This window comes from Tenrec ecaudatus, chromosome 2 (genome assembly GCF_050624435.1).
Source record: "Tenrec ecaudatus isolate mTenEca1 chromosome 2, mTenEca1.hap1, whole genome shotgun sequence".
NCBI lineage: Eukaryota > Metazoa > Chordata > Mammalia > Afrosoricida > Tenrecidae > Tenrec > Tenrec ecaudatus.
In genome coordinates, this window is record NC_134531.1 from 74,248,195 (window position 1) to 74,261,780 (window position 13,586).

At 43.5% G+C, this 13,586-nt stretch overlaps 1 protein-coding gene across 1 annotated transcript in view; it reads right to left on the minus strand.

Moving 5' to 3' along the window:
• Nucleotides 1-1,547, minus strand: part of WDR41 (WD repeat domain 41) — a 68,740-nt gene extending 67,193 nt beyond the window's left edge. Inside the window, exon 1 of the mRNA XM_075541201.1 lies at nucleotides 1,240-1,547. Within this exon, the coding sequence (XP_075397316.1) occupies nucleotides 1,240-1,290 (51 nt within the window). The 5' untranslated portion in view covers nucleotides 1,291-1,547. The remainder of the gene's footprint in view (nucleotides 1-1,239) is intronic.
• Nucleotides 1,548-13,586: the final 12,039 nt, after the last annotated feature.

Genomic DNA, 13,586 nt, shown 5'->3' on the forward strand with positions numbered 1-13,586 from the left:
TTACAAATTAGCCTGCATGTTTTTTTTAAACTTGCAACAGAGCTGTATATTTTATCACCTGTCTCCCTTCTAGTACAGGTTTGGATAAGTCAAAAGTGAGAAATCTTAAAAGTAAATTTAAAAAACTGTCCATCCCCTCACTCCAAAATAAAAGTTTGAGGAGCAAGACTGAAGTGGTTAATGAAATTATATGATTAATCAAATGATCAGGTTAATATAGGATTGTCACAAATATCACATATAGATTATTTGGTGACTCATACTTTTTTCCATAATGGGGCGGGCTTCAATCTAATCTAAAATATGGAAACTTTTGTTTTAAAAAAGTCTATAAACCTCAACCAGAAACACATGCGGAGGTTAAAAATGAGAAGTAAGGCTGCTTACAGCAACAAAGCTGGAATGGAAAAAAGTATGTTCTAATAGAAATAAAAGGGAACTTGACAATTGCCGTCTTTGTGCATATACGAGATATTTTAGTCCTCAACATTGCAAAATAGTTTTCTCATCACTCAATGTAAACCTTATTACACAAAGTACCAGGCAAGAGTAGTGTCCTATTTTTAGTAGGCCGATCCTTTGGTGTCCTTAAGGAAGGTGGCCCTGCCGAGTAAGAGCAAGAGGCTGCAAACACAAGGTCGGTGGCTCACGCCCACATGCCGCTCGGGTCCCGGGAAGATTCACTGCCTTGGAAACACTCCATGAGTCGCTATGAGTTGGATCCACTCAATGGCCAAGGGTTTTGCACGGATACTCGGATTATTTTTAAATTCTCCTGGCCAGGTTGCAAGGAGGCATCCATTCAAAATAGACCAAAAATGGAAGTTGTCATCACACTTGGTTCTAGTAAGTGGCCCAAAATTTTACTCTTAGAGGCCCCAACTCCGCTGATTACCAGCAGGGTCCTAGAGCCCATGGTTAACCACACCAGCTTCAGTCCGCTGGCTTCTCGGCACAGGGACACTGAACCCAGAGCACCTGGGGAGAGTTCAGACACCAGGCTCCGAAGTCCCCGCCCCCCGCCGGTCTCCGCCCCCGCGGTCCCCGCCCCTCGCCGGTCTCCGCCCCCGAAGTCCCCGCCCCTCACCGGTCTCCGCGCGTGCGCGGCCCGTCCACACTCGTCGGCCCCGCCTCCGCCAGGCCCCCCACCCCCACGTCGGTCCGCACAGCTCGGCGGAAACCACGGTTCCCGCGAGCTCCGCCTGTGCGGCCGGGCGGGCGGTCTTCCCGCGGGTTTACCTCGGCCAGCCCCTGAGGTTCTCGGCCTCCCCCGATCAGCCAGCGCAACATCCAGGCGGCGGGGCGGCTCGCCTGGCCCAGGCCCGGCAGCCCGAGCCCCCAGCGGAGCTCAGGGCGGCCTCCTGCTTCCCGGGCGGTGGCGGAAAGGACACGCTAATCCTTGCCGCTCAGACTTGCCCAAGGAGTAAATTAGTGCAAAACAGGAAAGCAGCAGGTTTGTTCCCCCGAGAGCGTCCCCTGGCCAAGCCCGGGCAGGCTTCGTTTGAGGTAGCCGCCTCCGGGAGTAGCAGCTGAGCGCCGGGGCAACTCCAGTGAGCACGCGCGCGCGCGCACGCCGCCCGGAAACCGCGAGACTGGCTGTCCAGCGGCCCCTGGCGGCCGCGTGCGGCCAGCACACGGGGCGCCGGAGCCCTTCCAGGCTTGTCTCCCTCACTTAGCTAACGGAAAACCCACTGCCATCGAGGCAGTTCCGACTCGTCGTTCGTGAGGCCATCGTGTCGTTTCTGACTGACAGCAACTCTGCCTCCAGGAGAAAGCGCTGCCTCGTCCCGCGCCATCCGCATGCTTGTTGCAGCCACCGTTGTCAGTCAATCCAGCTCCTAGAGGGGCTTCCTCGTTTACGCTGTCAACCACCGCATTGTTTCCAGGGACTGTCTCTCCTGACAATATGTCCAAAGTGTGTGAGATGAAGTCTTGCCATGCCAGCTGCTAAGGAGCATCCCGGCTGTACTCTTTGCAAGACAAGTTTGTTGGTTCTGGCAGTCCCCCGTATCTTCGACATTCTTTGCTAACACCATCATTCACACGCAGCGGTTCCTCTGCAGACTTCCTTAGTCACTGACCAACTCTCGTGAATATGAGGTGGCTGAAATGCTATGACTTCTGCCAGCCAGGCGTGCCTCAGTCCGCCAGGTGACAACCTTGGTCTTCCACACTTTAAAGAGGTCCTGTACAGCAAGCACATTGGCCCCATGCAGTCATGTGCATCATGTGGTTTCTTGACTGCTGCTTCCATGAGTGTGGAGGATCCAAGCAAAATGAAATCCTTGACAATATTGGTCTTTTCCCCATTTATCACAGTCTTTTAGTCCAGTTCAGGGGATGCACTTAGCCACCTGCTGGGGGGGGGAGGGGACGGAGGAGCAACCCACCCAACCCAGGACTTCCCACTGAGCTCTTCTCTTCGGGGCTTTTATTGGCTTCACCACAGGGCTATAATTACATCATGCTTTAAGATTCCATCTAGCATCCAGGTGATACCTCTTGATCTAGTCTCCCTAACCAGACATAGGTGTAGGCCTGCACTCTGTAATCAAGTTCAAAAGCCAATTATTTACTGCAAAGGGGTTACACATCTTACAGCCATACAGAGACTAGTCATACACAAATAGTGTGCTATCATTGGTATCTAGAATAGGCAAGTGTACAGGGATCTAAGTTTGTTAGTTGTTGCCAGGATTGGGTGGAAGTAAAATTGGGTCTTGTTTCTAAGCCTTTGTTAATGACAATGGAAGCTGTATTACATCTCATATATGTGTAAAAGAGAACTTTATTCAAGATGTAATTACAAATCAAGCAAACTGCCCAGCCCAGTCAGATCAAGTCCTTAGGTCCCTCTTAAAATTCATGCAGCCACATGCAATGATGCAGAATACAGGAAAATCACAGGCTGATGGGTGAAAAGTCTTGTGGATCCAATGGCGGTGGAAGCATCTGGGGGTCTATCAGTTCTCCAGCAGGTCTCCGAGTGGTTCGCCAGCAAGAAGGTGAAGCAGAGAGTGGCCTGCCTCCAGTGAGCCTTTTATCTCTGTGGCACCTCCAGATGTAATCAAGCTGCAACCTGATTGACAGGCCAAACTCCACCCATCTCTTATAGGTGCCATGTTGGCACCAAAAGCTTACCACAGTAACATGTTGTGTGTTGTTAAGTGCCAGGGAGACGGTTCCAACTGATAACAACCTATGCACAATAGAGTAAAACATTGCCTGCTCCTGCACCAGCTGCGCGGTTATTCCTAGACTTGAGCCTCTTTTTGCAGCCACTGTGTCAGTCCATCTAATCGAGCACCTTCCTCTCGCACTGCCCCATTACTTTACCAAGCATGATGCTCTTCTTCAGAGACTCAACTCTCATGACATGTCCAAAGTAGGTAAAGACGAAGTCGCTGCACCTTCCCTCTAGGAGCATTCTGGCCATACTTCTTCCAAGACAGATTTGTTTTGTCATTTTAACAGTTCATGGTACTTTTATGGATTGAGTCAGGCACCTCTTAAGTCTCCAAAGTAACATCCTTGTTTTCAACACTGAAAAGCGGTCTTGTGCAGTAGATTCACCCAATGCAATAATGACCCTCTAGGTCAGGTGACGTGAAATTACCAGCTATGGCTCTTCTATCCTTACCCTTCATAACCCCCACTACATGTTTGGGTTGGAGCATACAAATAAGGTATAGAGCGGTTTGGGGTTTTGTGCTTCTTCACTCTTGGATAAATGCACCAAGTATCTTTAAATCTCCTGGCCGAGCATTCGTTAGAGTTGGAAAGTGACATTGATTCAAATAGACCAAAGGTGAAAAGTTGTCCTCACACTTGTTTCTGGTAAGTGGGGATACTTTTTTAAAGACAAAACCGCTGGTGAAAGTGGCCCAACATTTTACACCTCCATGTCCCGACGCTGCGATTTACTGGCGGAGTTCTTAAGCCAGTAGCTGCTGGCGTCCCTTCCCTTGGAAACCCTGAAGGCTGTTCTACTTAGCTCTATCGGGTCACTGAGTCACACTGACTCCATGCCAGTGGTTTGGTTTTGGATTTTTGCAACTGTAGTTGCTACTCCACCTATGAGATTGAATTGTATTATCTATACAAAGAAGCAGGTTTCCTTGCCAACGTAAAAGTCGGTGTCTTGTTTAAATCCTCTGGAGAATGCTGACATTTTGTTTGAGCAAGCAATTTACCTGACTAGGCAGCAACACAAGTTCCAGTCTCCCTGCTGTGAGCTATGGTTCCAATGTCATTTAAGTCTTTAAATGATATTTAAAGCCTCCAATGTCACTTAAAGCCTTTGCAGTTTTACTTGGATTGGACTCAGAAAGTCTTGGACTTGGGTAGAGTTCTATTAAGCTATTTATGTTCTATCAGGTTAATATGAGTTGAAATTGACTCGATGGCAGTGGGTTCTGTTGGGTTGGGTTTTGGTCAGAAACTTCCACAGATGCACACAGAGTGTGGTATCCATTTGTAAAGAGCAGAAGTTGGGTGGGGGGTACTCGGATGGAGGGAGTACTCACCTTTGGTAATCTCTGCTACATTGAATGGAGAAGAAAATTTTCCTACCTTAGAGTTTTAGCTCCTGTAGGCAAGCATTTGTAGCCTCTGTCACTGTTGCCATCATTACTGTGGAACATGTATGCTGATCTGAAGCAAGAAACTAAGGAGGAAAAGGAGAGGGACAATTCCCAAGAGGCTCCTCATTGCCACTTAGCTTAGGAGGGAGTTGGTCAGTTTGGCCATTCCTCTGGATATACGCAAACCATCACAGAAAACCATGTTTGGTGAAAGAGGGGCAGCAAAAAAGAGGAATGCCCTGAACAAGAAGGATTGACTCAGTGGCTGCAACAATGGGCTCGAAATAAGAACCGTGATGGCACAAACTGGGAAGTGTGCCACTCTGTTATACGCAGGATCGCTGAGTTGAAACGGACTCGGTGGCACCTAACAACATCTCAGAAGCAGGAAGAGAGAACTGTAGGACTACCGAGAGAAAACCACAAGTAAGGGAATCCGAGATTCCTGCGTGACAGGCAGCAGATCAGCAGAGCGGAGACTGAAAGAGCAGTGCATTTCCTTCAGAACAGGCAAGGGGACCAAGTGCCTGGGAGGCTGAGCTCCAGAGAGAAAGATGCACTTCCCTGCCGGGCTGAGAAGCAGCACTGTGAACAAAAGAACTATATCTTTCATGGTCTGTGATACTGACTTGTAGTAACCTGCTAACTTCCCTAATAACTCCTCATAATCATGAGCATTGCCTGTGAGTTCTCTGTGGTCACTACAATGGATTATTGATCCCAACAGAAAAGTAGACTGCCATGGGAAGGAAGATTGGTGTCAGGATAAAGAAGGATGGAGGATAGAGACATGTCCAAACTCCACCTCATAGGAATCATCTTTAGTCAGATGATTAAATCCCCTGTCTCTTATCTCTAATGGTTTTCATTAATACTTAGGTTATTTATGAGTGCACTGGCGATGGCAAAAATCTGCCATAGCATATTCCATTGTCTGAATTAGCTTCAGACTTTAGTGACTTAGTAATCAACGAGGCTAGTCAACAGGGCATCACCTTAAGCTCTGAAAAACACAGAGAATTTTATTTTCTCCCAGGTTACTCCTGGAGCTATCTCGAACCATATGAATGTGTTCAGACATCCACCCACTGGTCTGGTACACCTGCAGTTCTGTTAGTAAAGGTCAGCTAGGGTTAGGTCTCTGTCAGAACCTAGCCCATTGGAAGGATGGATGAACTAAATGGCTTTATTGTTACAATTACTCTACCTATTTAGAATTCCAGTATATAAAACTTGGGATATACTAACTCTCCATTTAGGTTACCAAGGAACATTGTCAAGTTTAAATTCTTATCTCAAAACCACTCTAATTATTACTAATACAGATGAGCACATCTAAGGCACTTCATAATTCGGTAAAAGGAATGTATATTATCACTTTTATCACCTATGTATTGCATTTCAATCATCCTTATGTATTTCAGGAGTAATCAGTCAGTGAGTACAATATTCCATTGGGCATTCATGCCAATAAGTAGATACAGGGGGGAAAACTGCTATTTTTTTCTATCTAAACAGGAAAACTCAAATTTATAATTGTTAATCTGTTGATCTGTAACAGTGACCACCTTGCTGCACACTGGCACACTGGGATCTGATATAATTGGTATAGGGTGCAACCTTGACATCAGACTTTTTAAAGGTCCCAAGATGGCAATATGTACCCAAAGTTAAGAAAAACCATTATCTAACTAATTTTTCAGTTTGTTATTCTATTCAAAATTCACATATTAAATTCTTACCACATGCTAAACTCTTCTCTAAGTATTAAGGATTCAGAGATGCCTTTGCCCTCAGTGGGTTTCAGAAAACAGTGTAAAATCTCTCATAAACAGATTTGTGATTCCTCCAACCTGTGTGAAGGCTAAATGCTGACTTTGAACATTTTGTTCCACAGATGCTAGCTAAAAACCACGGACATTTTTGGTATATATTAATGTGTCCCATTTCACTATTCTTGGAGAGAATAATTACAGGTCATCTACATAGCACAACTTTTTCCTTTCTAATGTTTTCTTCAGTAACCTGTGCTTAATACAATCTTATAGATTGCAGAGCTCAATTCATAGATTTCAACGTTGTATTATTGCTTGGCACTCTGTACCCGTGCCCATGATAACTTGAAATTTTCAGTGGCATTGCCTTTCAGTTGCTAATAGAATTTGCCAGATAACAAAATTAGCTCTTAAACTAAAAACAAAAACGAGTGTAACCTTTCTTTTTTAAAGGCTAAGAAAAATTTTAAAAATTTTTATAGCCATAGACACAGGCCCTTTTTCCAATTAGCAAATGGTTTCCTTGGGAACTAAATGACTCTTCCTCATCCAGCCATCTGCCCCCTCCTTCCTTGCATTGTGATAATTTAGAAATTATTTTGCACACAATGCTAAAGACAATATATATAAGTTGCCCTTCTGGCCCACCATGGGACATGACGTCCTCACCAAACCAAGACACTGCAGGGGATAGCACTGGCGACACAGTGTGGGAATATTGCACGATCTGGCCCCATCACACTGGGACGAGGCACTGAGGGCATGCAGCTGAGCAGCAGAGGAAACAGAGTGATGAAACCCCCAGAGAATATCAAAAATAGACTTTGGGAAAAGAGTGTGGCACCCCATCAGACTCAATTGGAAAACATCCATAAAGGCCAACAAACAGACCTTGAACATTTATAAGCTTTTCCATTTTTTGTCAGTGGCTTTCTTTTTATTATTGTTATTTTTTTCTTGCTTTCTGTTATTATTGTTTTGTTGGTTTTGACTTCCTTTGTTGTTTTATTTGACTTTGCCTTGTTTTTGCACTTATTAATATATCTGCATGTCTATCTAGATAAGATAGGCAGGATAAACAATTTGGAGATGAAAAGAATGGGACCAATGGTTTCGGGGAGATTCGGGAGGAAGGGAGGTGGGAGAAGTGGGGGACAACCCAGGGACAAGGGAACAGCAAATGAACTAAAATCAATGGAAGGAAGGTCATAGGATGCCTAGTGGGGCTAGGCATGTAGCAGTGAGAATTACTAAACCCAAATGAAGGCCGAATTATAGAGTCCTAAATACAGGAATGTACATATGTGTGTGTGTGTGTGTATAATGAGAGGGGAATAGAACTATATACTCATATCTACATGTTAAGAATTAAGGTTTCAGATGGACATCAGACCTCAACTCAAGTACTCCCTTAACACAAGAACACTTTGTTCTAACAATCTGGCATGCTGTGATACCTTCTCGACAGATTGCTGAAGACAAAATGGGTGCATAAGCAAATGTGAAGAAAGCTGATGGTGCCCAGCTATAAAAAGATATAGCATCTGGGGTTTTAAAGGCTTGAAGATAAACAAGCAGCCATCTAGCTCAGAAGCAATAAAGCCCATATGGAAGAAGCACTGTGTGATCACAGGTGTGGATGGGATCAAGTATCAGGCATCTAAGACTCAGAATAAAACTATACCCAAGGTGAGTCAGAGGTGGGGCACGGAGTGGAGACCCAGTACCCATCTGTAGATACTTGAACATCCCCTCCTAGAAGGGTGATAGGGAAGAGATGAGCCAATCAGAGTGCAGGATAGCACTGATGAAACCCACAACTTTCCTCTAACTCTTTGGAGCTTCCTTCCCCCCACTATCATGACCCCAATTCTACCTTACAAATCAGATTAGACCAGAGCATGCACACTGCTACAGATAAGAGCCCGAACACAGGGAATCCATGATAGATAGACCCCTCAGGGCCAACATGGAGAGTAGAGACACCAGGAGGATTAGAAGAGGATGGAGGGAGAAAGGGGGAATCGATCACAAGGAGGGGCAACAGAGGACAATGTAAGATATGGAACAAATAATCTAACTTATCAAGAGTTCGTGAGGGAGGGCAGGTGGGAGAGGGGGAGGAAACGGGGGGGGGGCTGTTATCAGGGGCTCAAGTGGAAAGAGAATGCTTTGAAAATGATGATGTCAGCATATGTGCAAATGTGCTTGACGCCCTGGAGAAATGTATGGATTGTGAGGAGATGTAAGAGCCCCAATAAAAGTATTTTCAAAACAAAACAAAAGGAAGCCCTTGATTTGTTTTAATCATCCCTTTTTATAAAAGGGCTACTTACATTTTTCTTTTATAAAAACTTAAATGTACATTAATCAATTTTCTAAAACTGCTAATCACACATTGGTGAAATTTTCAGTCTGTGGGTAAGTGTTCATGATCCCAATTCATTATTCTAGCTTCTTCTATTAAGGCTGTGAGTGGCAGAAAACCTTCCATTCATAAGATGGTAGCACTAAATTCTGATACCCTCTGCACATATGCACAGAAGACTCTTCGTCATCAATGACTGCCAATCTACCATGGATTTCTTACTTTGCTTTACAAACACTTTTCCTCTTTCTTGCTCTGTAAGAGGAGTTAAAAGCTTCCCTACATGTATTAAGGAAGAACATAGCATTTGAATTTTTTCTCAGAAAAGTAATTACAGTACAATATAAAAACAAAACAAAAAATATACGATGGGGGGAAAGTCACCCATGAACCTACCGCCAATGAAATCATCCTGATCTACTCTATTATCTTCTTTACTCTGTACAACGATTTCCTCACCAAACAAACTGTAGATGCAATTTTATACTTTTTTCCCAGTTACCTGGTGGTTCTGTGATTAAGCCCTCTCTGGCTAACCAAAAGTTCGGCAGTTTGAACATCCATACCATATTTGTAGTAGTAAGAAGTTGGCAGTCTGCTTCCATCAAGATTACAAATGCTATACAGTCTACATGTTAGGTATGAATTGGAAACACTTCAACACAGACTGTGTGTGTGTGTGTGTGTGTGTGTGTGTGTGTGAAGCTTAAGCATTTCCATGTTATTGCATAGGCTTTATATTCATTCTTTGGGTTAATGCCTTTCCATTCCTCAGGTCTCAGTTCAAAGTTTACATCTTTAATTGTTTTTGTTATCAGATGCCCTCAGGTCAATTCTGCCTCATCTGAGCCTACATGCAGCGCAATGAAACACTGTCTGGTCCTGCACCATCCTCAGAGTGTTCTCATGTTTAACCCATTGTTGCAGCCTGTGTCAGTCCGTTTCATTGCGGGTCCTTCTCTTTGTCAATGCCCTTTGACTTTACTAAGCACGGTGTCTCTTCCCAGGGACTGGTCTCTCTTGATAATATGTCCAAAATAGATGAGATGAAGTCTCACCAACCTCATTTCTAAGCAGCATTCTGGTCATACTTTTTCCAAAACAGATGTTTGCTCTTTTGGTAGTCTATCGTACTTTCTTTTGTTTTTTTAATTACAAGTTTTATTGGCATTTCATCCACATGTCAGACAATTCAATAGTTCAACCATATCAAGAAGAGTTGTACAATATTTACCACAATCAATTTTAGGACATTTTTCTCCATACTCATTGTTATTCATGTAATTTTTTTTCAATTTTGGCTAAAATATAAACAAAACATTCACCAACTCAACAACTTTTATATGTATAATTCAGTGTCATTGATTATATTCTTCATGTTGTACAGACCTTATTGTTATCCCTCTCCAATTTGTTCTACCATCATTAAAATGAACTCAATGCTCTTCTTCATCCATGATAACCATAGGTCAATTTGATTTTGTTTTTGTTTTTTTTAGTTTTCTTTATATAATATTCACTTATACACCTAATGCTCCCTTCCACCTTTCACATTTACTGATTGCTCCCCAATTCCCCTCCCACTCCTCCCATTATACTTTCAATATTCTTTTATAGCACCATAATTCAAATGCAATGATTCTTCTTTGGTCTTCCTTATTCAATATCTCTCACATGCATAGGATGGTAATATCATGACTTGGGTCACGCACACCCCAAGTTTGCTTTAAAGAGGTCTTCTGCAGATTTACCAAATGGAATGCACTGTTTATTTCTGAACTGCTAGTTCAACAGGCACAGATTATGGATCCAAGCAAAATGAAATCCTTAACAACTTAAATCTTTTCTAAGTTAATCCGGATGTTCCCTGTTGGTCCAGTTGTGAGAATTCAGGGTTTTTCTTTCGGTTGTACTCTATATTAAAAACTGCAATAGTTGGTCTTCCTCTCTCATTAGGGAGGTTCATTTTACCTCTCCATCTAGACCAGGTTTCTTTAGCATTTGTTTACCTAGAACCAGTTCTTTTCACATATATCACTAACCTTAAGTGTAATTATTTCCCACAAGGTTATAAAATCAGTTAGACCTACTACCATGCCTGTCGACCTCTTGTTCATGATTTTATAACCTGTGGAAACTTTGGAATATAGTAGGCACTCACCTTTTGAAAATATTATAGAGATAACTGTATACATACCCACAAATATAACTTTGTGGACTACATAAATAACATTCATTCTCAATGGCCATTTGATGTACTGTCCAATATATTATCATACCTTACTTAATAAATCTCATTTTCTCCAGTTTGTCACCATTATTAACAATGCCATAATGAACTCTATTTGTGTAAATAACATTTCAGCATTTACTATTATTTACATAGACCTATTTACCAAATGACAGTGCTTGATCAAAAGGCAAATCTATTCTTAAGGCTCTTGATACATGCTTCCAAAATGTTTTCCAATTGCCCATAGAGCTCACAGCTCAGGAAACCTCGTGGGACAGTGAGAGTGTGACGTATAGAGTCGCTATACGTTAGGATAAACTTGGTGGCACACAATAGCAGTAACAATGATAACCGCAGCACTTTTCACAACAGCCGAAGGATACTGTTGTTATGTGCCATGGGTCAGCCAATGTACAAAAGAATAAAAAATTGCTTCTTCAGATAAACAAGCGGTCATCTAGCTCAGAAGCAACAAAGCCCACATGGAAGAACACACCAGCCTGTGTGATCACGTGGTTCCGAAGGGATCGGTTATCAGGCATCAAAGAATATAAAATCATATCATTGGCTGCACACCTCCATGATACGATCGCTGAGGACAAATGGGTGCATAAGCAAATGTGGTGAAGAAAGCTGATGGTGCCCGGCTATCAAAAGAGATAATGTCTGGGGTCTTAAAGGCTTGAAGGTGAACAAGCGGCCATCTAGCTCAGAAGCAACAAAGCCCACATGGAAGAAGCACACCAGCCTGGGCAATCATGAGGTGTCGAAGGGATCAGGTATAAGGCATCATCACAAAAAAAAATCTTACCATAGTGAATGAAGGGGGGATTGCAGAGTGGAGACCCAAAGCCCATTTTTTGGTCACCGTAGATCCCCTCACAGAGGGGTCTAGAGGAGGAGATGAGTCAGTCAGGGTGCGATGTAGCATCGATGAAGAATACAGCTTTCCTCCAGTTCCTAAATGCTTCCTCCCTCCCGCCCCCTCCCCCACACTATCATGATCCTAATTGTACCTTGCAAGTCTGGATAGAGCATAGGTTGTACACTGGTGCAGATAGGAGCTGGAGGCACAGGGGATCCAGCGTGGATGATACCTTTAGGACCAGGGGTGTGAGGGGCGATACTGGGAGGGTAGAGGGTGAGTGGGTTGGAAATAGGGAAACGATTACAAGGATCTACATGTGACCTCCTCCCTGGGGGATGAACAACAGAAAGGGGGGTGAAGGGAGACGCCGAATAGGGCACGATATGACAAAATAACAATTTATAAATTATTAAGGACTCATGAGCGAGGGGGGAGTGGGGAGGGAGGGAAAAAAATGAGGACCTGATGCCAGGGGCTTAAGTGGAGAGCAAATGCTTTGAAAATGATTGGGGCAAAGAATGTACACATGTGCTTTATACAATTGATGTATGAATATGTATGGATTGTGATAAGAGTTGTATGAGTCCCTAATAAAAGGTTAAAAAAATTGCTTCTTCCTGTGCCATCCTCACGACTGTTGTTATATTTCAGTCCATTGCTGCAGCCAGTGTGTCAGCTAACCCGTCTCGTTGAGGGCATCTTGATGAGGGTCTGTTTTACCCCTGATTTGAGGCTTTAACAAACATGATGCCCTTCGACAGTGACCGGGTCCTCCTGAAGATGCGAGTGTATCCACAGTACAGGAGACCCAGTCTCCCAACCCTCACTCCTGAAAAGCATTATGCTAGCATTGCTCTTCTAAGACAGGTACGTTCATCCTCCCAACAGTCCATGGTAGAGTCGATTGCCTTGTCAACACCATAAGTCAAAGGTACTAATTCTTCAGTCTTTCTTAGTCACTGTCCAACTTTAGTGTGCAGATGTGGCAGGTCAAAATACCCTGGCTACTCTCAGGCTCACCTTACTCGACAACAGCGGTTCCCAGCCTGGGGGTCAAACGACCCTTTCACAGGGGTCGCCTAAGACCATATTTCTGATGGTCTTAGGAACTGAGACACCGCTCCTCTGTCCATCTCCAGGTGGGTCTGCCCACATGCAGTTATGCCCACATACAGGATCACCCCAACATGAGGAACTGTATTAAAGGGTTGCAGCATCAGGAAGGTTGAGAACCACTGCCCTATAAAGTGACATCTTTGCTATTCAATCATTTGAAAAGGTCTTGTGCAGATTTTCCCAATACATTTGAATTCTTCATTGTTGCACATGTGAGTGTTGATTTTACATCCAAGTAAAATTAAATGTTTGACAACTGCCATCTTTTCTCGGTTTATCTTGATGTTGGCCATTGGTCCTGTTGTGAAAACTTTTGATTTCTTGACACTGAGTTGTGGGAACACAGAAATACCTCATGGTTTTAAATCAGGAAAGGTTTGAGTTGGGTTTCTCATTATACTTATTCGATTTGTATGCTGGGAAAATAATTACATAAGCTGAACTTCACTAAAAAGCGCATGGCCTTAGAATTGGAGGACAATTTATTAATCATTTGTCATGCACGTGATACGTTTGCTGAAAGTGAAGATGACTTGAAGCACTTGATACAAGTCCAAGATCGAAGCTTTCAGTGTGACTTACAACTTAAAGAAAACAAAAACCCCCCAAACTGGACGAATAAATAATATCCTGGTAAATGAAA